General features: G+C 38.8%; 1 protein-coding gene across 6 annotated transcripts in view; it reads right to left on the bottom strand.

Moving 5' to 3' along the window:
* Positions 1 to 5,053: 5,053 nt before the first annotated feature.
* LOC131677154 (ecotropic viral integration site 5 ortholog) overlaps positions 5,054 to 25,787 on the bottom strand; it is an 83,249-nt gene continuing 62,515 nt past the window's right edge. For 3 of the 6 annotated variants that reach the window (XM_058956827.1, XM_058956825.1, XM_058956823.1), the window contains 4 exons: positions 21,355 to 21,528; positions 20,702 to 21,292; positions 20,526 to 20,624; positions 5,054 to 7,135 (listed from right to left, as the gene is read on the bottom strand). In XM_058956827.1, coding sequence (XP_058812810.1) covers positions 6,914 to 7,135; positions 20,526 to 20,624; positions 20,702 to 21,292; positions 21,355 to 21,528 — 1,086 coding nt within the window. In that variant the 3' untranslated portion in view covers positions 5,054 to 6,913. Of the gene's footprint in view, positions 7,136 to 19,574; positions 20,030 to 20,525; positions 20,625 to 20,701; positions 21,293 to 21,354; positions 21,529 to 25,787 lie in introns of all 6 variants that reach the window. The other 3 variants (XR_009303293.1, XR_009303292.1, XM_058956826.1) reach the window with 2 other exon arrangements.

Consider the following 25,787-nt stretch of genomic DNA (forward strand, 5'->3'; position numbering starts at 1 on the left):
CAGTATTCACGGTCGTGGATAAGGAATTTTGGTTGCTGTCTGCACCGCGCTTGGCTCCTGTGAGACTGATGTTCAAGTATTGAACCTGTTTGGTTTAATATTATCACACCATCAAAGAATTGTTATATTGGTTAGGGTGCCCGTATATGACGAGTAAAAACCCAGGACAGTCGCTTCCCAGCGTTACCTCTCAATCGACTGTGTCTTCTCCTCAGGTTTTGGATAGTTTAAAAGTTGTGGGGTCTGGCAGCCAGAACATTGGCAGTGAAAAAGTTTCTTGCCACACAGAGCACTACCAAAGTCTTTCATGAGAATACAGGCCATATTCGTTTATCCGTAGTCTCGATTATCCGTAGACTCGATTATCCGTAGTCCAAAAAAATTGTTTCAATTATACGAATATTATTTTTTCTAAAGCTTCATTACACATCTATAATTGTAATTGATACCAACTACAGTTTTTGAAAGAATAAATATTTTCTAAAAATTATGAAAACTTTATAGAAGTGCAGAAATTTTACTTAATTAGCATATAATTTTGAATTCGATGCGATGACTTACATATTTTTGTACACCAGTTTATTACAGTTTTTGGAAAACCAGAATTTTTTCTCACAAAATATTCATGAAAATACGTGGAAATACAGAAATTTCGCATTAAAAAAAAACTTTTTTTTTCTATCCCAATATACAAATACAAAAATCAATAGAAAATGATATCAGCTACATTTCCTGGAAGCACAAAATTTTAAACTTTTGAAAATTACTATAATTTCAGAAAATAAATTTTCCTGTAGATGCCTGTGATTTTCTCTGTAATTTTTAGAATGAATCCAATGACCGATTTTGTCAGCCCCATTATATATTTAAGAATGACGATATCTGAACATATTGGTTTCAGATTGTTTGAGACTACCGAAGGTATGAAATAAACCCCTAGAATACTCTTCGTAATCAGTCTATTATCGCATCAGTTTGAAAAATAATCGAAACTTTTTAAATACTTTAAGACCATCGACATTTTGAATTCTTAACAAACTTACACAAAGGCTTTCTTCACTGTAGTCAGTACTTTGCACCGCTCTGAAAAGAACAGCGCTAATAATTCCTTACGAAGCAGATGCACTGAACAGCCTTTAAGCGACTCGGTAGAACACCGAACAATGGCCAAATGAAGATCCTGGATGATGTTTCCACCAAGCAAACAAGAGAAAAAATTTTACTGTGCGACGATGTATAACAAACTGAATCACTTAACGCGTTTGAATAATAATATTTAGAGCTAAAATATCCAAGAACCAAGATTAAGCTAGTTTTTGATTGGCTCACTAAACAATATCTCTAGAGCGCATGATAACGATGACAGTCTTCCCATATGCACATCGCACACAATGTTCGCTCTGGTTCTGTGCTCATATTAAACCCGCACTTCGTGTACGAGCTTAAACACGCTGTATCGTACCTAAACACGTGCACATGCTCGCCTGCACAACTGAACCCCATGTACGTACACATCGGTTCGTGGCACCAGTTTTCTTTTTCTCACTCTCATCGTCACTAGCGCTGACTCGTTTAGCCATGTGCGAATCGTTCCCGTGTACGCACCCGGTGTACGTACACGGATGTTTGAACTAGAGTTTGCACATCGTTTGCTTGAGTTCGATGCTCGAGGCGAACTTATGCATCGAGAGCATGTTTGAAGTTGAACGCGTGCACGAAATTTTGTACACAGGTACAAAATTGTCCATGTTCATGGGAAGTCTGGACGATGATGATATTGAGACATTCACCGAAATCTACACGCCGCACCAACTGTTTACTAAACGCCGCTCTAAGGTTGCCAACGAGTTTTTTGGGTACCTCAATAAAAAAAAAATTATATACGAACTTTAACCCATATAGTCCAACGATTCCACATATTGTTTGGATGATACCCTGAACAGGTCGTTAGGCTCTTGGATCATAAGATGTTTATTAGGGTAACTAGTATTTGTATTTGCTATATGCAATAGTAATAAGCCTCTCATTTTGGTTTAAACGCAAGGAGAATTTATAAAACAGAATTTGATTGATAAGTACAGCTCATTAAACCAATTTTATCAATTCTGTAATCTAAAACGAATTTTTGAATTGTACTAAACGTGATTAATTTGGAACCACACGAGGGAACGTGGGTAGCTAGCCTAAGTCACTTGAAGGAAACTTCAGAAGGTCCGATATGAGTTTGACGCGCCCATCACAAAACAAACCATCAGGTCGGTTCAAGCACGTATAGCGAAGTTCTTTATTATATAATCGGATGTTATTGTTGGAAGGGAATCTTTTATTCCCGCGGAGTGCGCGTAAGTGTCTCTGCATACGGATTCGCCCAACCCCTTTGACCTCCCTTAAGTAACACCAATAATTTGAAGGTTATCTGATAAACAATCTCGGGGCTACGGTAAGTCTACCCGCATACACTGGCAAAACCTTGAACTGATGGTGGCTTCATAACACATCACATCACGTGATTAATGTGGTACCACTTGCATCTGGTACACTCAACCTGCACAAAACGTTGCATAACGCAGGGCTGACTTTTGGAACAACTTGTTTACTCATTCAGCCGTTCGTTATGCAAATTTGCAACATTATGACAGAATGGGTAAGCGCGGTGTTTCATGAAACGCGGCCGTTCCTTTCGATTAGGAAAGGCCGCGTGAAATTTTGGAGAAATGCGCTAATACTGCTGCTGATTGAACAACACAATGCTTCTTGGTGTCGTGCGCATAACAGCTTGTGCATTTTTGATACTTGTAACGTGTGCAAAATTCATCACCCTTAGAAATTCATATTTCAAAATCGTCCAATGCTGGTTCTTTGTTGGACCAACGTTGGGCGACGCTCAGCAGACCGTTGGATGGTTTTGAAACAAATTTTTGGGCTTCTCAGTGGAATCTAGCGTGTTGCTTCTCTTAGATGATCCCCAAAGTTTTTTTTGTTGTATACAAACTAGTGATGCGTAATCTCAAACCCAGTGCTTATTTCTGTCTGAATATACCAAAACTAGTATTACGTTGACTGAAGTTTCACACATTTAGTTTTATGTGCCTTGATTATATTATGTGTAGGACCAGCACTAAAAACACGTCATTGAGGTAATGCAGAATCACCAACGGTTCCAAGTTGCTTCCCTGCGCTATTCCTGGTATAAAAATAAGTACCTGGCAATCTCCAATGACAATTTTTACCTCTCGATCTGTGAGCTAGGATCGAAACAGCTGCAAAAACTACCCTTGATTCCAAATTTCGCCATTTTATTGATCGTTATATGAAAACTGCGGATAGGTTGGTGTAAATATCAGTTTGAGTGCGACACACCATACTTCCCGTTATATAGGATGCCAGACTCGGTAGATTAGGTACACTCAAAAAATAAATCACGTAGCTATTACATGAAAACTTATATAGATCTCATCCACCGCACTTTTCATGTAAATTCTATCGGGTGGTCCGGTATATTTGAATCAGCTTCAATATCTGATGCATCATGTAAACGTTATGTGATTGTCGTATAATTTTCAAATGAATTTCACGTAAAAATAACATGAAGCCAAACGTAACAACTACATGAACTCAAACGTAATATTTACATGAAGCCAAACATAGCGACTACATGAAACCGTACGCACAATGTATGTGTATTACTAGTAATTATTGCCAGTTTAATTCAGGTGTTTTCAATTAATTTTGAACAGCATATAATTCAATTGTTTCCATTTATTGAAATATATTTATATGAAGTAACCTAATTGTAAATACAATAATTCTTTCACTGTACCTGCCTGAAGACATTTTTTGCTTGCAGTTCAATTTGGTAATGACAATCGTTCATTGGCCGTATCGTCTTTTCCCCCAGCATTTGAGTTCTGGTTGAGAAGGCCAAAAACCACGACGGGTAGTGCGATCGATACCACATGGTTCTGATGCAGAAGTTTGACTAAGAACGTCCATTGTATCTGCTTTAGTTTCCTTCCTATTTGAATGTTATAGTTGTTTCGTCAAAAAAAGCCACGAAATAACGTGTAGTTTTGAAAACGACCCATAAACCAGTAGACAAAATACACTTTGAGGGGGAAACATACACGAAACATATTCTGTTTATTGTTTAAGCTCTGTGTTTTTTTTTTTGCGGTGGTGGGATTGTTGAAATTGGTGAAAAGGTTCTGCAAATGAAAAAAACATTGTTTTCGACCAGCATTCTATTATATAATAAGGAACACTTACAATGGAAAACTTCCACCAAAGAATGTGGGATATCAACAACCAATTATCAGCCATTTTGTAATTCATTTTTTCGTATAGGAAATCCACGTAAACTGCGTTTTAACGATAATTTTCGCATCACTTAAATAATATGTGGCAAGCACATAGCTTCTACAGGGTTGCCATATGACGTTCATAGGAATCATATAATGTTTGTAAGAATTTGAAAAGTAGACATTTACAGGATCGTTCACGTAAAATCAAAGTGATTTATTTTTTGAGTGTACTGTTCAGTGTCAAGCCGCCATGTTATTTGTGAATTAAGTACTGCTCACTTGTTAAATGCGCGGTTCTACGACGTACATAAATGTAGTGTAGAAATGGTAACTTCCAACTTATAGTGCGTGTTGAATGCTGCAAAATAACGAATTATTTCAAAACATTCAGCAGAACAAAAAGTGTGCTATTGCGAATTACGAATACATTAACTGTTGAAAAAAGTTTGACCGCACTGCTAGGTGAACGAATGTTGTATTACAGTAAATTACAATCCCTAAGTGAAGCTGATTTCTTGCGGTCGCCCAGTAAAGTTCAGCCGGAAATGAATTGGAATTCTGGCCGGTTCCAGTTCGCATTCCGGCTCCAGTGACACAACCGATTCTAACTAGAATCGGTTGTGTCATTGGAGCCGGAATATGAGCTGGAACCAGCCAGAATTCCTACATACTGTACTGTACAAATTCTCTTACATCGATCTCCGCAAAAAATGAGGTTCGGCAAAAAATCAATTAGATGAAACGACAACCAATTTTCACAGCTTAAAACAGAGCATCTTGCCTGACATTTGTTTTCTTGTTTTATTATTTTGTTTCTTTTTGACACATCAGTTCAAGTATTCGTTCGATTCACGCCTACTAATCTAGGTACAGATTAATATTTTTTTTTAATTTTTCGGTTAGAACACACGATAAATTTCTACGAGATTTACGCAGGCGAGCAAAAGAGACTAAACTGCTGCTGCTGCTGGTATTGTTTCAGATGCGAAATTTTGAACGACTAATATTTTTGATTAATTATTGCTACTACTCCACTCGAAACCGAATTCAGTAAGCGCGGTGACGTAAACGCCGGAAAAATGTCCTATAATACCGTCTTTTGTTTCAACTAGTGGAATTGTTTTCATTTAATCATGCTTCGGGTTTCAGTAAAAAATAAGTTATGCTGGTGCCACCCTGCGTTTGTCGAGAAAAACGAAGAGTGAAAGATAGTTTACTATACTAAAACCTAAGACAGTGGCTGGATGTTGTTGGCTCGAATCAAAACTTGTCGAAAGTAAACAAAGTTCATTTCATATCGTCAACCTGGCGCCCAGGTGGTGAAATCAACGGAGTGCTGGAGCGTTGCCAAAAAAATTTTATTTCCAGATTAAATTTTACTAAACTTCCCAGTTTAACTCAGCCGAAATGCTGGCTGGTTCTAATTCGTATTCCGGCTCCTCTGACACAACCGATTCAAGTTAGAATGTTCAAGGGGTACCATTTCGATGCGGCCTAGCCGCATAACCGAGGCCTAGGAACCGAAGCGGCGCAAAGCCGCTGAGGATCCGCCAGGCGAGGTGGCCACCGACCCGCCATCGGAAGCAAGCGAACCTGTGATCCACTCGTTTGCCCGGCTTACTCAAACATAGGGGCTATCCCTAGTTTAAGTCCGACTGAGCGGTAGCGAAGTCGGACAGCACGCGCAAAAGCGATGTGGCGTAGCCACATTGGGTGCTGGACACAAAATAAAATTGGCAACGCTAGCAAAATGTAAACACAAATGAACACTCCGGGTGAACCTATCGTCAATTGACATTTCGACGAGTTTTGATTCGAGCCAATAATATGGGCCCAAGACAGTTGAGCTCAGCGCTGTGTAATTGTGTGAGTACGAAAAGCTTAATTTAGAATGAAGCCTTTAATATCCTTTTTTCTCGACATTTTTTCGCTTAAATGTGTGTTTATTAATGTATACATATAGGGTAAAGACTCTGAAAATACTTTCGATCCACATTGTGCAACAAACAATATATGACAGTTAAACTCTCACTTTTTTGCATTTTTTCACGCAGAACATAAAAGAATAATAAACTAATACGAGAAAATAAACACAAATAGCAATAATAACATATAAATTGCATGTTGGCTGCCTGCCAGCTTGACTTGCACACTATTGCGCTTAGAGCTTCTTGTTTCCTATTCTCTGTCGGAGAGTTTAGTGGTATTGCAATATTTAGCAACTTAAATAAATCTTTCCTAAATTAAAAATAAGCAAGCAGAAAACACAAATCATAAGAACAGCGTCTCGTAGGTTAATCAGTCGTACTCTGTAAGATTCCTCCCTGCTTCTCTGCTCGTTTACCTCTCGTTCGGTACAACCTAAGTAGTAATGTTACCGCTATTATTAATAAAAACTAGTACTTTTTGCCTTCAAATCTACGGTTCTTTCTCCACTCGAATAAATGTGACAGAGAAAGTGGTGTGTGTATGAGTTTCCAATTGTCTGCATGGTTGAGTGTGTGTGTGTGTGTATATGTGCGTATGTGTATGTGAGTGCATTTCACTACTGCCTAACAATTCTACTAATTAGCACTCACTAGTACTGCTGCTGCTACCATAAACACTAAATTTCACGACGATGATGACGACGACGGGGAAGGCGACGAGACGAAGGTAGGGGTGCCGGTACTAGACATACCACCACCACCGATGCCCGTCACACTGATAATATCCTTTCGCGAGAGTTGCATCTCGCTGAAGTCAATCTCGTTGGTGGAATCGATCGACTGGATCGAGGTGCTCTTGATCATGCGCAGGTTCAGCGGAGTACCACGACACTTAAGCGCTGTCAGCTGCGGGTGCAACAAACAAAGACGATTAATATATTATGGGGAATAGAGGATGAGCCGTTAGGAGATATATAGATGGGATGAACAACACAATACGGTTAGTATTTAGGGGTGCATCATGCCGCCATGCGCGATGTAAGCTTACGAATACCATAGCTTTGGGGATCCAGGAGGGTACACACAAAAAACATGCACTAAGGTTAGAACACAGAATGGAATAACTTACGTTCCTTTTAACCATAACTTATGAAGAACCTACACCTAATTCATTCGATTCGCGGTGAGAAAATCAGTTTCTCAATTTACTTTTAATGCTGTCAATCGCGAAACTAAACACCTCTCGACTGTGCGAAATTTTGTGGAGATACTAAATGAGGAGGAAAAACGAAAGTTCAAATGAAACATAATTTCGGTAGATAGGATTAAAGATATCAATAAGGAGAAAGAAATCCATATTTGAAAATTTCTCATTCACTTCCATTGAAAACACCACTTCATCAGACAGTGGCGTAGCCAGAAATTTGGTTTGGAGGGGGTTTTGATGAAAATAGCAATTTTTTTGAAAAAAATGCTAAAATTTAATATGAGTTTGATAAATTATTGAAAACTCAAAAACATAAGTAGTCTAACAGATGTCATTCCAGTCTACAAACAAGAAGGATCAACATGGAACAGTTTTCATACCTCTATAGATTATTTTCTTGTATAATATGTCAATGAAGTCAAAAATTGCGATCTTTTAAAGTGGAATAAATGATCTAAAAAATTTTCAACGTTCAAGATAGGTGAATATAATAATCCTTGACTTTGAAGGTTTGAAAACTTCGGGAAGTTATCAACATAAAACAGCGCCTGCTTTGATATAGAAATTTTAGTTATTAACTCTCATAGAGGTAATTATGGTGAATTAATTTTTCAAAAATATTAAGAGACATGGTGCCTTCAGCAAAGTTTTTGATAATGTCATTTCAAACAATTTTGTTGAAAATATGAAGGCTACATGAATTCAACATATAGGGATTTAAATGGACAGGGCCTGCTATATTTCTTCTTAGTGAAGAAAAAATTAGGTGAAAACTATTTTTTTCTGCGCTACGGATAAAATTGTTTGAAACAATCATTGCGAGTTGAGAACACAAAACCTATAACTAAATTATGGATGGATGGAACTGAAACTTGCGTTTCGACTTCATCTCATCAGAATCCGACACTAACTTGGTGGGCGGACTAAGCTTGCGCCGAATTGATGCTAGCTCCTGAAAATGGAATCACTCTTTGTGTGTTTTTGAGTCCTTTTAATATCTGGGAATTATTTGTTTTATATCCAGTTCCCTTATTTTTTTGTAAGCTTCAAAGGCACCTTGAACGCAATGTGAATTTATTATTTAATTACCGCAGAAGAGATTTATCAAATACAGTAATTTCAGAATAGCTTGTTGTAAAGGTTTTCACTACTATATTTCGATACTCTGAATATGTGGGATATTTATGTCTTTGACAAAGTTGTTTGAAATAGCACTTTCGAAAACTTTGCTAGAGACATTAAGTCTCGACCCAAATTTGGTTGAAGAGTAATTCTTGTCTATAATTACTTCTAGGAGGATTAACCGTCAAAATTATTCTATCAGCAGATGAACAGTTTTACGTTTTGAAATTCTTCAATGTTACTTAACATCGAAATTTGGCAGTTTCGAATGAATGTGATCGTGACCGTTAAAAATTTATCGAGCATTATTTTTCTTTTCTTCATTAGTCAACCTCACAACTTGCAGTACTAGTACGTAGCACACAAAATTTTAGTACGCCATTCATTGCATCCTGCTAAGAGGCTATTCATATAGTTGATAATACAACAAAAATCCAATGCTCATAAAACCGATCCTGACCTGCTAGAGACAAAATTACATCAGCTTTCATCTAGTTACTGAAATGTTATTCTTGTTGTTAACCATATTGAATTGTTGTCTAAACTCTACACAATCTAAAAAAATACATTTTCAGCAAATGTTGAAATGTATGTAAGTTTTCGGTAAACAAGCTTATGTTTTATATGCAATCAACCTATTCAAATTTAGATTTACATTCGAAAAATTGTCTCTAATCCATATTTTGAAGCATCTTTCCAAAAATGAGCTCATAATAATTCAGACTGTTATTTTATTTTACATTGAAGTAATTTGACAACTATGGGCTTTTGGCTAAGAGATAAGTTACAAGATCCCCTTCCCATAATTTTCCAAAAGTTCTCATGACGCTTTAAACACAGTTCTCAATGTAGTGATCAGAGAATATTTTTCCAAAAATATTTTGTGGAATATTAAATTAAATTCGTCAGCATCAATTTTTTTTTCAATCCAATTAATTTTGGTTTGGGGGGGGGGGGGGGGGTTAACCCCCAACCCCCCCCCCCCCCCCCTGGCTACGCCACTGTCATCAGCACAATCTCTTGGGTTGAAATTTTAAAATTAAAGCATTTAAAAGTTTAAGAATCACCAATTTAAAAAAAATAAACTAAGAACATTAAAAAATAAGAATGCAAAAAATAAAATAAATTCAAATTTATAAATTTGAAAACATTAGCAAGCAATTAAAGCAAAAACTTAAAAGTATTGAATTTTAAAAAAAAATTACAAATCATAAATTAAAAAATTTGAAATTTGAACAATTTTGAAATTATGATATTTATTAGGGCTTTAACCACTAAGGGTCATTCGGCTTTAAAAAAAGTAGAGTCGTTATATTGCATTCAACAAAGTTGGTTATTGAGTTCTATGATTGGATATTGTGCTCGGAGGCGGCAGCATGCATACAGGGCTGAGGAAGAGCTTCCCCAGTGCCCGCTCGGGGTGAGACGAACGGCCCACAGTAGCTGGAGGCCGGACAAAACCTCAAAAAGTTTGAAATATTGATATTTTATATTTTTCCTAAACTTCTCATATATTGAATGACATATGTTATATATAAAATTGTATGATCATTGGATAAGAACTGGATTTTTAACAGCAGTTCAAACGAAGCAATGTCCGGACTTTTTAATGATTTACAAAACCACTATTTCTATGTTCACTTCAAATGCATGTTACTCTTTTGATTTTGGTCCGATTTTTGCGCAACTAGTTTCATTTTATAGGGAAATAAAAGAGCTTGATTTGCGCTTTTAGTATATTCACTAGATTTGCTTGGAACTATGACTTTTTCGTTTAATTATGTTTGAGGTAATCAGATCAAAAATATTTTTTTCACTAATACATTCTGTAAAATCAGGCGAAAGATTTTGGAACGGTCATATATTCATTCTATGGAAAATTACCTCTACTTTTCGAATAACATGGTCTCGTTCTGCGCCTAGGTGCGCAAACGAGTTTAAGGAGATTTTTAAGTTTAGTTACTGATATGGAGGCGTACGGTGTTTTGTACAAGATAATTAGACAATCTATAGTAAACCAACACGTTATGCAATGAAGTTAAAGTAGTGTTCTTCATTTTTAATGATATTATTGATATTGATGAACAGTAACGGAAAATCTATCATAAAAATGGAATCATAGTCATAAGAAAGGTTCAATAACACTGTATGGAAAAATGCATCTAATATTTTATGACTTTTGACATCAAAAATGAGCTCAGCACCACAAAATTAGCTTAACTTATGATTTTCAGCCAAATAGGCGACAGGTTTTGTCTGACTTTTATTCGAAGATCCGCCACTGTGCGGCCTGTTGAGCAGTGATGTCCCTATCCTCTATGCAGTAAAGAGAAATTGAAATTACTCCCCACACTCTGGCAAGCAAAACGAGAGCGCTTCTCTTTCGTTCATATACACCACCGTATTTGATATGTGTAAGCGCACGTTGATGGCAGAGGTAAATTTTCATACACCCAACACTGGAACGATCTAGAGTGTGGAGAAGAGCTCTTGAAATTCTCTGTGGCGCGCTCAGATAAATTCGCCACCGCGCGCGCCCCAGTGTCGCTGTGGTGTATTCACTGGCGTGGTTTCACTGGCGTGTATTCACTGGCGTGTGATCTTTGGTTTGTTTTCGTCTTAGAAGCGGCAGTGCGGGCGAGATTGATTTCATTTCCACAGGTTGTTGCGTTGTGTTGTGTGGATGGTGGTGGCTTATTTCAAACTTATATGATTTTCTACTGAAGATTTCATAGTTGCTTGGTAAAGCTTGCGAGTTTATAGAGTGTTGTTACACTACCGTGGGAAACCTGAAGTATTCGAGCCTAGGGGCAAACAAGGAAAACGTTTTACGTGTCAATGTATCGGCTGGTATGAACAAAGTTTTATGATGATCTGTAGTATCAGATTAATCGTATAACAGATGTAAGGCGGGATTTGTACATCCACATTAGGAACGGCCTATTTTTTGTTCGACTGAATAACTCAATGGTAAGTTAACTTATTTTGATTGCGAATTTGGCGACGCCAAAAAGTAAAGTAATCCATTACAAGTAATGTCCTGGTATTACACACGTCCTGGTATTACACACGTTTCGTTTTCATATGCAGGCATTGTAATTCTCTCTCACTCACGCGAGAAGAGACTTATCCGATGTCCAACTTTTCCGAGATAAAGTCCACATAAAACAAGATAACGTTCACGAGAAGGCATTGTTACTTGTTTTTTCTGTAGCGCGTTATTAAAAATAATGACGTGCCAATTTAGAAGCGCTTCTATTTGACCGGTACAGTGCTTTCAAGGGGTTACAGCACTGTAGATTTTTTAAAACATTTAATTTTTATTTATTGGTTGAATTTTGTTTACTGGTGCATTAGGATGCTGAAAATGATATTCCAAAAAATGAATCGCGAAAACAATAAATAAATATTCAAATTTTTTCGCAACGCCTCTTATGTATACCTCGAGTATACTGAAAACGTTAATCGTGTTTTTCTCGAAATATTTTTTTTTGATCTGGCCGGAAATGTAACTCGAACAAATGATTTTTGATCAGCCTAAAATTTTTACAGCATGTTCAAGATTACTTTCTCCAGCGATGTACGTGGGATTTAATTTTTTCATTGCATAATTTTTTAATAAGCAAATTTTGTGTCGATTTTTAACACATTTTCAGCGTTTTTCGACTAAAAAATGTGCCATTTCGCGAAAAATCAAGACATAGAAAAAATCTTACGAATGCTGCTTGCTGTCGTTCTAAGAAGTTTAAAAAGCTTTGGTTTTTGGCTCTGGATCAAAAATTACGGGACATAGAGTTCCGGCCGTGGACCCCTTCCAAAAAAACTCCCCGACGGGAAAGTGCTGCACAGCCGCCATCTTGTGACGAAATTACTCGAATAAATCATTTTTTTGCAATAAAGTAATGTTACATATCTCATTAACCCTCTGGAAGTCGCGCTTATGGCCCACTGAACGAGCAGCCGCTGATGCTTTAAGACGGGTTCGCTAGATTTTCAGAGCAGCGTGCACTGCCGGAATTAAAATTAAAACCTAACATGTTCAGGTACGAGTATAGCAAAGAAATTCAAAATGGCAAATCCATCGTCTTTGCAGTACATACTAAATTGTTCCAAAGAACGTTTATCTGTTTACCGTGATTTTCTAATTTGTAAAACTTATAATATTAAGTTTATGTATCAGAGGATGTTTATGACCTCACCGAATAAAAATCTTCTTGTGTAAACCTTGAACCTATAGTTGATTTCGTGACGTGAGGATGTGCTTTTGTTTTCATTTCGATCCGAAAAAGGAATACGATCTACGTTTATCCCAAAAATTAACGTAAACTTCGTATTCTATACATATATTAATCAATTCACTTGTAAGTATTCCTGTATACACTTCGAATCGAGTACACTTCCGTGATTTTTATTCTTAGTCCAATTAGGTGATTCAAATTTTCTGATAAACAGAAATATAGGATTTGATTCCTGATGAAATAAGTTTTTATGGATATTTAGTAATATTATATCAGACAATACTAATTATCCTCAACATATTCCATTTTCTTCTCAAAATTTATCAATTTCGAATGCTCTAGTAATGCTAACAATGTAAATACATAATAGTTTAATAGTTCCGCACTTTAGGTGTGAGTCGCAATTCAGTCATACTTGGGTCAGTAAGAGCCAAATATTTAACACTTTTTTGGCTATTCTCGAGCGACGTAGCGATACAAAAAAATATTTCGTTCTAATTCTAATATAAATTTTTTGAAAATATACACTTGTACTGCATTACAACGATAGTATTAGTTAGACTAATAATATAGTGCAATAAAAGCAGAATGTTGAAAGTTGTTCTACGTGGCTTATGAACTGCTCTTGAATTTTTATTGCAAATGTGGGAAATCGTTCAACGTATCTTTGGTATGTGTGCAAAGAACTAGAATATTTGAGTAAAAATTCGGCTAAAAAATCGATGAAAAGTTCTATGGGCGATGTCAATATATTAAACGAAAGCATTTAATCCCAAAAATGATAAAAAATATTAAGATTGTTTATTAACCAATTTATGTATGTGGAACTTCTTGTACCATTACCACTACCATGTATCATTATATAACTATATAGCCATTGCTAATTACGGCTCCGACATGCAACTATAGATACATTAGCTCAACTATATATAACTTTCATACTCGGTCATACAAACAACGGGTTGTTAAGAACCGGCCACCATACCAGAATTTGCTTTTTTCCATATATATATTTTGACAACATACTATTCAAGCACCATTTTAATTCTTTCCCATTTTAATTCTGTCGATTGATGAATTTTTTTTTACACGATGGCTTCTGAAGAAAACTTCGTTGACACTAAAGTAGCCTGACGATTTATCCTATTGATCTATCGCCGTAATATTATAGAACGTAGTTTTTTATATCATGTTAATCTACAGGTTTTTGGAATCTTTGAAAATCCCTCGGAAATCCCCTGTTTGCAGATCGTGCAAGATGTTTTCATAAGGCGAACTTTTTTCTATATTTTCGTTGATATAAAAGTTCGCAAGCGATCTTTTCTTCTTCCGATATTTGCTTGAACCGAATAATGTTCCCAAACATCGGCACTCTTGAAGTTCACTGACGTTTTTTTCCGTAGCGATATTTTATATCAGTGAACTGCCGTTCTACGCCCAATTGTCCCATGTTACAAAACTGGCAACTGAGAAAAACGCGATTGAAGATGAAAATTGTATTAGCAATCTGGAGAGAAACGGTGCAACAAATAAAGCTTTATTGTCTAAAATTACGTTCATGGCAATCGTTTTCAATATAATCAGTCCAGTTTTTTATTATAGAGATCAATTAACGTTAGTTTTTAAGAAAAAATGTTAGGTGGGACTGTTATGCCGAGAAATCGAGCGTAAACTAGAAAGTTCTACGCATATCAGTCCCATAACGATCTATGTAAATGATGCTCATAACTCATTTTTTTACAAAACTGTATGTCGTGAGTTTTTCTGTTACTCGGAAGTTTGTTGCTTCATCAAAATTGGAAATAGGGTAAAGTACCTGTATTTAGAAATAGGGTAAAGTACCTGTATTTAGAATACCCTTCTTCCCCCCCCCCCCCCTCACAAGATATATTATATTCATTAATTACTCTGCCTACACTCGATGGAGTGCATTAATTTGGTATTCACAATTTTGCTTCGTTCTTAAGAACCAATCTAATAACACAAATGGCCTGAAAACGATGAAATGCTAGTGTTTGATCGCAACTAAAGTTCCAATCGAGTGCTCCAATTGTCGCCCTGCCATTTGATCCAATTTGATGAACAAAGATAGCAAACGCTGAACTAACCAACGGCTTCAAATGGGTAGGGTGATAATAGAAACATTGCGAAAATAGGCTCATTATCCTAGATGCGTTCGCCATGTTATGCAAGCGACGATAGTAATGAAGAGCTTTACAGGATTGTTCTCACTGCTGTGATTAATATTGCCACTGCCATCTCTTTTTTAATGATCCTGTATTTTTCCATCAATTTTTTCAGTGCCCGACATCTAGCGTAATGTACTTCTTAACTAAACGCTACGTCATTATTTTTTTATTGCGCACTTTTTTGGGATTTTTGTTAGTGGGACAATTATGCGTAGAATATCAACAATGGGACAAACAGACTTGGTATTTTTTCACGAAGTCTTCGAACAAACTTTATGATTTGGATGTGGTTTCTGAAAATATACATCAAAAAGGACTGTTTGATTAAAAAAAGTGAAAATGACCAAAAAGAAACATGGGACAATTATGCGTAGAACGGCAGTGAACTTTTTATTAGAAAATCGGCGATGAAAAGATTCTGTTGTGAACATTGATATTTTGATATTTTCCCAATACTACCTTTTTGATAAAACACCTCATTCAAAAAAGTTATAATGAGGAATAATTTATCACACAAAAATCGCTTGTTTAAACTTGAGGAAACACCTTACTTGTTACTTGAAAATACGAAAATTTCATAGAGACTGACAGAGATTCCGACAGATACTACCAGATACCTAATACTTTGTTTTGCTGTTGATATTACGTGCAATGAATCCGTGCATTATAATTACGGTCTAAAATACTAACTGACGCAAAAATCTAGAATACAATGAACATTGTTGCTGTTGACCCATTTATAACATCCTTTTATGGAACACAAGATTCATTGTTCATTTAAAATAAGCGTGAACACTAGTGGCCTTTTTTCTTGACCCCGAAACTGAGCCAATTTATTTCGCTCATTGACGCGCAGAATCCCGGTCCTAGCTCCCATGCTCTTGAAACATTCGCTTTCGCTGTTTAAAAGGTTTCCACACAAAATAATGGACAAATAAACAAATGAATACCGGATGTACGCTCAATTGTGATGTTGTATGTATATTAATTATCGTCACAAGCGTATACCTAATTTTACTGAATATGTCAAGCCTGTCGACGAACTCTAAAATTTCGTTTTAAACTTGTAGGATTAAGTTATAATAAAACTATTAATACTTATAACACGAGTTTGCATATCAGGTGCCTCTGGTCATTATAAAACTCTCTATACGATGATACGTAAAAAGTTTTCCCAATTTGCTCCGAGGACCGAGTACTTTTAGTTTTGCAGGCAGTGTAACAATACTTTATAAACTCGTTCGCTTTACCAAGCAACTTGTATGAAATCTTCAGTAGAAAATAATATAAGCTTGAAATAAGCCACCACCATCCACACAACACAACGCAACAACCTGTGCAAATTAAATCAATCTCACTCGCAATGCCGCTTGTAAGACGAAAACAAACCAAAGATCACACGCCAGTGAAACCACGCCAGTGAATACACCACAGCGACTCTGGGGCGCGCGCGGTGGTGACTTTATATGAGCGCGCCACAGAGAATTTAAAGAGCAAGAGAGCACGGTTATCTCGCACCCAACTACCTCAACACCAGCGCACACTTGAAATCGGTCTATACAGCTCCGAAAGAAAGAGCGTTCTGCTTTTTTCTGTGGTGTGTGATCATTGTATCCTCTGTGTAGGCATCACACTTACGCGCCAGTGCATCACTAGGGTGAAATGCCATCTCTGCTGTTGAGTGATGGTGGTAGGTAGGATGTTTGAGGCCAGCACGCTCCCGGTCCGCCTTATATGGCTTCCAAAATATTGGTATCCTTCAAGAAAGCGAACAGTATCTCTTCCTGTGCCGAGTCGTTCGCTAGAGTGTTCCTAATTCCGGGGAGGGGGGCAGGTTATGGAGTCAGCGCAGGTCTTCGTGCTCCAGGCAGTTAAGGAGTAGGTGCTCTAGCGTGAGTCTTGTATTGCAAGTCGAGTATATTGGAGGGTCGACGCGGGTGATGGTGTAGGCATGGATGATCTACGTGTGTCCTACCCATAGGCGCGAGTGTGCTCTTTGTTCCCTCCGGTTTTCGCGATCTGTCCACATCTCGAGATCTCTCTCTGGGTAGCCTAATAATGTCGGATGATTGATCACCATGTGCTGGTCACATCATCCGCGGTGGTTGGATTGCTCTATGGTTTGAATGTAGGAGTGCTTGGATTCCCCTGATTGCAGTGCTTTGATAACCGAAGGAATCGGAGAAAATCACCGCCGAAGTATCTTCGGGTTTCTTGATAATGGTAATGGCGACTGCTTCTGCGAAGAAAACTGAGCAAACGGAGGTAGACGACGGGCCCTCTCCAATTCCACTAACACCCGCCCCACGCCCTCGCTAAGTTTCGAGTCGCCAGTGTAAATATGTAGGTGATTAGGGTATTTGGAGGAATTTAGCTGCGACAGTGCTGGGAGGGTCACCTGCTCTAGCAGACACAGCCAGGCTTCTGTCTAAGTTTTGGCCCCGCTCGTACCATACGCGGCTGCGAACCCGATGCAGCTGTTCGATTGTTGGAAGAGGCATATTGGCATAATCATTACCAGATTTTTTTTCTAAGAAGTCCCCGGCTCGTTTCAGAACGGCTACCGTCAGTGCCCATGGACAGAGAGGCAAGCTAGTCTCCACGCAGGCGGCTTTTTGGTTGGGTTGATTGGTCTACCAGTTGTTACATGATGGGAATTGCAACAGTGCGCAAGAAGCATTTTGGGGCTGAGATATGGAAACCAACTGAGTCGGCGCACCGGCCGACAGCATTGACGGCTGCCTGAAACTTCAGTCTTGTGCGACCAATCGTTTTTGCCCTAGCTATAAGTATTATATCATCAGCATAGACAAACACGTATATACCTTTGAGAGTGTGGCGAAAAGGAGGTTTATGCTGACTAAGAAAAAGGTGACTGCTAAGGCCGACCCTTGGGGAACCCCTTACTCACCTTACCGTTCCTTGTTGTCTCTTGCTGTATGCAGAAGCCGTCTCCACTACACTCGATCCAATGCTGCTTGTCGCCAGCCTCGCAGTCTTCGAAAGGTCCGCAGGTCATCCTCTATCTGGACGATTCACCGTGCTCGCTGTGCGCCCTGTCTTTTTGTTCCTGTAGGGTCGCCCTCAAGAACCACCTTCACCGGGTCGTCGTCCGACATTCTTACGTCATGTCCAGCCCACCGCGAACGTCCTATTTTTGCGGTATGCGCGATGGATGGTTCTTCCAGCAACACCATAGATGGTACGCAACACCTTTCGTTCGAAAACTCCAAGGGCGCGTTGGTACTCCACGAGCATAGTCCAGGTCTCGTGGCCGTAGAAGACCACCGGTCTAAACAGCGTCTTGTAGATAATCAACTTCGTGCGGCAGCGAATTTTGTACGACCGGAGTGTCCTCCGGAGTCCAAAGTAGGCACGATTTCCCGCCAAGATCCGTCTCTGAATTTCTCTGCTAGTATCATTGTCGGCGGTTACCAGTGAGCCCAAATACACGAATTCGTCGACCATCTCGATTTCGTCACCGTCAATTCGTACTCGGGATGGTGGGTTCACATTGTCGTCTCTAGAACCTCTTCCTCTCATGTATTTTGTCTTCGAAACGTTGATGGCAAGTCCAATCCTACTGGCTTCAGTTTTCAGTCTGATGTACGTTTCCGACATCGCCTCAAAGTTCCGTGCTATTATGTCAATGTCGTCGGCGAAGCCAAGAGCTGGACGGACTTCCGGAAGATCGTGCCACTCGAGTCTATCCCCGCTCTCCTTATTAGACCTTCTAACGCAACGTTGAACAGCAGGCACGATAGACCATCACCTTGCTGTAGCCCTCTTCGAGATTCAAAGGGACTCGAGAGTGTTCCTGATACTCGAACAACGCACATCACCCGATCCATTGTAGCTTTGACTAATCGTGTTAGCCGTACTCGTGCATTATCTGCCATAGCTGATCTCGACCGATTGTGTCGTACGCCGATTTGAAATCGATGAACAAATGATGTGTGGGCACATTGTATTCGCGGCACTTCTGCAGAACCTGCCGAATCGCGAATATTTGGTCCGTGGTGGCGCGGGAACCCATGAATCCCGCTTAGTAGTGCCCCACGAACTCCCATGCAAATGGTGACAATCGGCGGCAAAGAATTTGGGAGAGGACCATGTAGGTGGCGCTAAGTAGTGTGATCGCGCGGTAGTTGCAGCAATCCAACTTGTCACCCTTTTTGTAGATTGGGCAAACGACACCCTCCTTCCACCAATTACCGTTTTTATTTCAATAAATGCTCAAACCAGTTCAATTTCATAATATAAAGCACTAACAAACATAACAAAAATACGTTCCAAAGTACTGAGTAGAAAACAATAAGTTTCATAACCATGCTTAAATTCATCTGACCATGCAAAAACTGGACTAGCCATTACCAACAGATACTTAACGCCACGTTCTACTACTTCACATTCACAAGGTTGGGTCCAAGAATGCCGAGGATGACTGGCCCTAACGAACATCATGGCGGAAAGTACCACTACGATCAGGTACAACAGTGGAGGCAACTAAAACATTTTTTTCAAATGGCAAAAAACTATAACAAGACGAAGGAGCGAAAGAGAGTAATGTATATATGAACGTAAATAACCTGAACAGATATATCACTACACGTTAAACGTGTTCCTCGATTACACCGACGTACATCACGCACTTCCCGATCGACGAACTTGAAATTACGATGATGCTGCTTGATGATAATAGTAATAATACTGACTTTTGGCTGAATTTGACTAGATTTCATGTTGCTAATGACTATTTCGTGCTTGCTTCCTGTTACAAAAGTGTAGATCACCTTTCGACGACACCGTGTACCGTTTCGGTTGTGTAGGTTATTTCACGTAGATGATGCTTCTTAAAGATGATAATTATGACTGATTAATTTGAGTTTATGTTACGTAGGTATTAGCATCCCACTAGGTGGAACCCAAAATACGTTCATTTTCTAATTCCCAACTATGTGTATACGAGCGTGGATTAAGTTAAGCTTCCTTAGGAAATCCACTTCCACGGTTCGGTTTCCGGACTGGTAATCGGTGTGGGAAACTACGAAAAAGGGCAGCAAAAGTGCAGAAAATGAGATTTTTATTTATATCACCTGCTTTATCACAAACACCTATATCACAGACCGACAAACAGAACACTCCGGATATACTAATTTCCTGGCCAGCTGGCACAGTGAAGAGTGCTATGTCCACGTGTCTGTGCCTACAGAGTTAACTTAAAACGGATAAAATATGTGACTGTTAGTTGAAACCGAAATTATACAATTTGGGGAAGTTGATTATTTACTGTTTACTGGTGAGTATTGTGAGTAAAATTGTTGGCCGATTGGTGTAGCGGAGCCACACATAGGATAGATTACTTTTTTTTTAAATAACAAAAAAGTGAGTGGGTGTCTTTATCTGTGGGTTAGAGCTCAGCGTGTAATGAATGAGTCATGTGCAGTGTTACTGGAAATAATCACAACGCCTTTGCTGCAGGTGTATTTACAATTATGTTTTGAATGGAACCGAATCGCTGCGGAATCCGGTGCACCTACCTCCGCCTTCAGCTCGGCGACCTTGTCCTGTAGATCCCGAACGCGGTCCGATTCGTCCAGGTTAGAACGAAGCTCACCCTCGGCTAACATTTCCGAATTCTAAAAACAAACGCGTGTCAAAATTGTCCTGATACTTAAAAATATAACGATACCGAGCAAGTGGCCTGAGGCCTTACCTTGGTTTCCAGTCGGGAAATCTCCTGTTTCAACTCTGCCACCGTTTGGCTTTGCTCGGTGAACTTAATCTTAACATTCATCAGCTCATCCTTCATGCGAGATTCCAGATCCGAGTACCGATGCTGTTGCTCGCGAGCCTTGTTCGATAGTTCCCTCTCGCGGACTAGCGCCTCTTCCAGTTCTTCCTTCACCTTCTTCGATTCCTCGTCCTGTCGGCGAAGTTGATTCGTCGAAACCTGCACCTGCGTCTCCAGTTCCATAACCTTCAACCGAAGTTCCTTCAGCTCCGTTAACGTCTCCATTTCCCGTATTCGAGTGGTCATTAGGTCCTCCTCGAGTTTCTGCATATCCTGGGTACGAGATGATTCCCAGAACAGCAGTTTCTTAGCCCCTGACTCACTGCTCTGGGCGGCTTCATTGCGCTGCTCGGACAGCTGGCGCTGCCACTGGGTACTTAGCTCCTGAACGCGCTGTTTGAGATCCTTCAGCGATAGGCTGGCCTCCGCTTCCCGTAACTTACTCGCTATCAGTTCGTCCTGCAGATGAGCTACCGAGTTATCGATAGTCGTCTCCCGAAGGCGTTTCTTATCCTATTTCGAATAGTAAACGAATTAAAAATATATTAAAACATCGTAACTGCAAGCCAACAAACCTCCTCCAATTCCTGGATCTTAGTCTTTAGGTTTCGTATCACATCTTCGCTTTCGGCTAGACTCTGGCGCACCTTAACCAGTTCCTCTAGCAGGCAAGATACCATTTCGTCACGCTGCTTCAGAGCCTCCTCCTTCATGATCAGCTCGTCGAAAGAATTTTGGCGGGAGTTGTTCTGCGTGGAACAATAGAGTAGTAATTTCACTTTTATTAAGGGAAAGTAATCGTTTTGATCATGCTTCAAGCAATGCGTTCAATCTATCAGAACAATTCAATCGAGCAAATCAAAATCGATTTTTACTACAAATGATATTTCCAAATTAAATACATTCCTCAGCATAGTTCCTGTAAACTCCACTGAAAATACTCTACAACTGTGCCGTTTCCCCCTAGGGACCAAATTTGTGCACAGAGGGCACAATATCAAACTTCGATAAGTCGGACTTCGTGATTCGAATTCTTCTCACCAGTAGCTAACAAACCGACCTAAAAGACAATTTGCTGTTTCTCGATAGACAATCAATTACGTTAAACCGAATTTGTGTATAAATAATTACTTAAGTCGAATTTGTTGTTCTAAATTCTTCACGCATGTTGTATACCTTTTTTTGAGGTAGCTTACCCGTGCATTGAAGAATGCCTATGGGGCTTCCTGGTTATATGCATTTACCAGACGAGACTAGCTTATGTCAGAATAATTGTGCACTGGTTTCGTAGAATCGAGGCGACCATCGAAATGATTGATCCTACGAGTGAATGCACTTGGCCCAGATGCAAGTTGTATACCATTTTTGAGTTAATAAATTAATTCATTAAAATAATGAAAGTGGACAAAAAATAACGAAAACACGCTTACATTTAAGTATTCATTTTTATTGTATACGAACATTCTCTTAAATCAGTACTATATCGGTTCAAATGCGATAAACCTGGATTGCCGAGGATTCTTGATTAAAAGAACCTTTCCTCGCAGACTCCTGGTTCTAACGAGCCCAACAAAAAGCGATACTCTGTTCGCTAGGTTGTCTCGTCTGTTTACACCCTCCTTCTCAAAACCAATACCTCCATCCACCATTGCTGCGTTAGCGATTAGTTTCAATCCCCGCGATCATTTCGTTGAATCGTGACTAGTTTGATGCTTCTCAAGGGTCGCCTTCTGCGTAAATCCCTTACCGCAAACATCGCACCGAAAGGGACGTTCCCCGGTGTGGATAAGCCAATGACGATCCAGGGCCGATTTGGTGAAAAAAGCCTTATCACAGATACCACAACCGTATGGTCGATCATTGGAATGGACACGTTTGTGTATCATCAGCGAACTGTTCGTGGTGTACCCTTTCCCACACTGGTCACAACTGAACGGCCGCTCACCATTATGCACGCGTATATGCTGTTCTAGAAGACCGGCAATGGCAAAGGCTTGCCCGCAGATGTCACATCTATGGGAACGTTCCCCAGTGTGCGTGAGCATGTGACGCGTCAACTGGCTCACAACTTGTTTGCCACAAATGCCGCACTCAAGCTTCCGCTCACCAGTGTGGGTACGCATGTGGGTTTTAATACAACTGGCATGTATAAATTCCTTGCCGCAAATGTCACATTTGTGTGATCGTTCACCGCGATGATTTCGCAGATGGTAAGTTAAATTCCCTTTAGTGAAAAAACCTTTCCCGCAAATTTCGCACTTAAACGGCTGGTCTCCCGTGTGAATGCGCTTATGCTCCTCCAGATTATCCTTTCGAATGAATTCTTTATCACAAATGTCGCATTTGAAAGGTTTGTCGCCAGTATGAATGCGCATATGGGCGGTCAAATTGTAACGTTGTAAAAAATCTCTCCCGCAGAAGCTACATTTATAGGCCCGTTCTTCTGAATGAGTTCGGATGTGACGGGTAAGGCTTTTGCCTGTGGTAAACTCTTTGCCGCATACGTTGCATTTGAGCGACTGTTCTGCGCTAGAGTTAGTAGCTTTTGGTGCTGGATCGTACACGGTATTTTCTGTGCTGCAATAGATGCGGGATGATTTTCTACAAATCGATTAAACTAAAATTTTATACGAACCAAGTTTCAGTTTCGTGGACCTCGCTACGAGTAGAACCATCCAAATCTCGATAGCCGTCAATGAAGTTAGGATGTACCACAAATTCGGCAGAAAGGTTATTAGCCCGACATTCTGTTTTTGATACTGATTCATGAGCCGATTCACAATTTTGTTCAAGTAATTCATTCTTCACCCGGTGAAAATTGTTTGGAATGTCATTGTTTACCTGGGTGTCGTTCTGAGGTTCGATTTTTGCTTCCTGCTGTTCAATCGATCTGGTATCCATTTTCACTAACAAACAATTTAAGGTTACTGTTGGTTCCTTAACCGTGAAGTGTTAAAAAAAACTAAAGGATAATGAATAAAAACTTCTCGTAGAATAATTATTACTGTTCACTGATAAAATCGAAATAATTCGACCGATGGAAGATTCATTATCCTCCGCCGTCTAGAGAAAATGCAAAAATCTGACAGAGTATTGAAGAAGGTATTCCACTGATGGGCTAAGTTCTACGCAGTGAAAGAGCTGCCAACTCAGAAATAGAGCATTACACTTTTCTGACAGTTCAGAGCCCGGATAGAATTTTACAATAGCACTTACCCTACACTGAAAAAAATCCAAACGTTAATTCTATTTGCTTCAAACCGCTTAAAATTCATATGAAGAAGAAATGCTATTGTTATCTCGCGCACACATACCTTCTATGTGTCAACTGTATAAACTATGTATGCACACACATAAGTTATATGTGCATATTGTTATAGAATGGGGTTTTATGCGCCAAATAGTTATGAAAAGTGAATGTAAGATCAATATTTCTTGTAAATACACACATTGGGTTTATGTGCCAGCAAATAGTGTCTATATGCCTCCGTTAATTGCAAAAATCTATGCGTAGAATCAATAGACATAACGTTTACTTTTTTTTGAGTGTACAAACAATCTTAAAACAATAAATATTATAGTTATTACTGTTTCAACATTGTTCGATGCCAAGTTCTCACAGTAGATTTATAATAAAATTTCATGTAACAATAAAATTCACTGTTCAGCAAAACACTGATACAGTGCATTCACATTAAATTTTACTGTTTTCGATAAAAAAAAATGTATGGAGAAAAATTGATTTTTTTATTGTTAAGGCACATAACCACCCCCCTTTTTCACTGTAAAAGTCTATTTTACATTGAAAATTACTGTAAAAACGTTAAAATTTATTGTTTTTGTATTGTAGCATAACACTAAAACTTACTGTAAATTATTGTAAAATTACTGTACTGTCACAGTGAAAAGTGGATTTGTTACTGTACATTTCTATTCGGGAGAGCTTGTTTACATGAACGTAGACAATTTTTGACTCCACCCAGTATAAGAAACTTGGTTTGAATTCTAACACAATGTAAACAAGCTCGCTGAACTGTCATTTTCGAGCATTTTTACTCATATGACGTCATCTTGCAATGCTCAATAGTTACCGTACGAATGAAACGTTTTATATTTTTCAAATATTGAATGTTTTTATAGCAGTTTTAGAGCTCTAGTTTTTTTTTCGAATTTTTCAAAACTACTCTTTGTGTGTTCATTTTACCTTTTACAGCTAATACGCTTATAAAACAACTTAAAATCGACAACCACTGCCAATTCTTTTTTGGCAAAGATGGATTGACTAGAACTTGAACAGGACCGCAACTAGAAGAAAGGTTAAACCTCATTTCTCGCGTTTTTTTAAAAGGGCCAATAAGCATGCTGGCAACACAAAACCTCGAAACGAATCAATTTGATATACTTTCAAAATATCGATTTATGTTCGAAAAAGTAGAAGATGCCAACTTCAACTAACAAATGAATGGTTTGGTTGGTGAAGGAATTTATATTTCCCCTGCATTCAAGCATTCGATTCCGCATGAAATTTCAGTCAGTTGAAAAGTTAATGAATGAAGGAGGCGGTAAATCTGAATGCTGGTTTCGATAAATACAAGCAGAAATAGGTAACTGATTTTGAAATTTCGAAGCACTGACATGATCATAAATAACATGTATATATAAACACTCTAAATTATTGCTAAAACCAGTTGGAAGACGTATTAGATCCATAACGAGCGACTCATGTTTGTGAATCGTTTGTACCTGTATATACCTGTCATGTGGCACACTCGATCTGTGAACAATGTAATCAGATACAAAGTTATCAGATCACACGAGTCAGTTGACTACCAATTCCAGAATAACCGTATGCACGGATGACTTCAAATATGCTTAAATAGCTTATAGAAAACCGAATGTATGTAATTTGATGTGCCGCGTGACATGAATATTAACTAAAAAAACGCCGAAAGAGCGGAATCCGGAATTACTGCCGGTCGGTCGTTAAGTGGAACACAAATGTTTCCAG

Source organism: Topomyia yanbarensis, chromosome 1, assembly GCF_030247195.1.
Source record: "Topomyia yanbarensis strain Yona2022 chromosome 1, ASM3024719v1, whole genome shotgun sequence".
NCBI classification, from domain to species: Eukaryota; Metazoa; Arthropoda; class Insecta; order Diptera; family Culicidae; genus Topomyia; species Topomyia yanbarensis.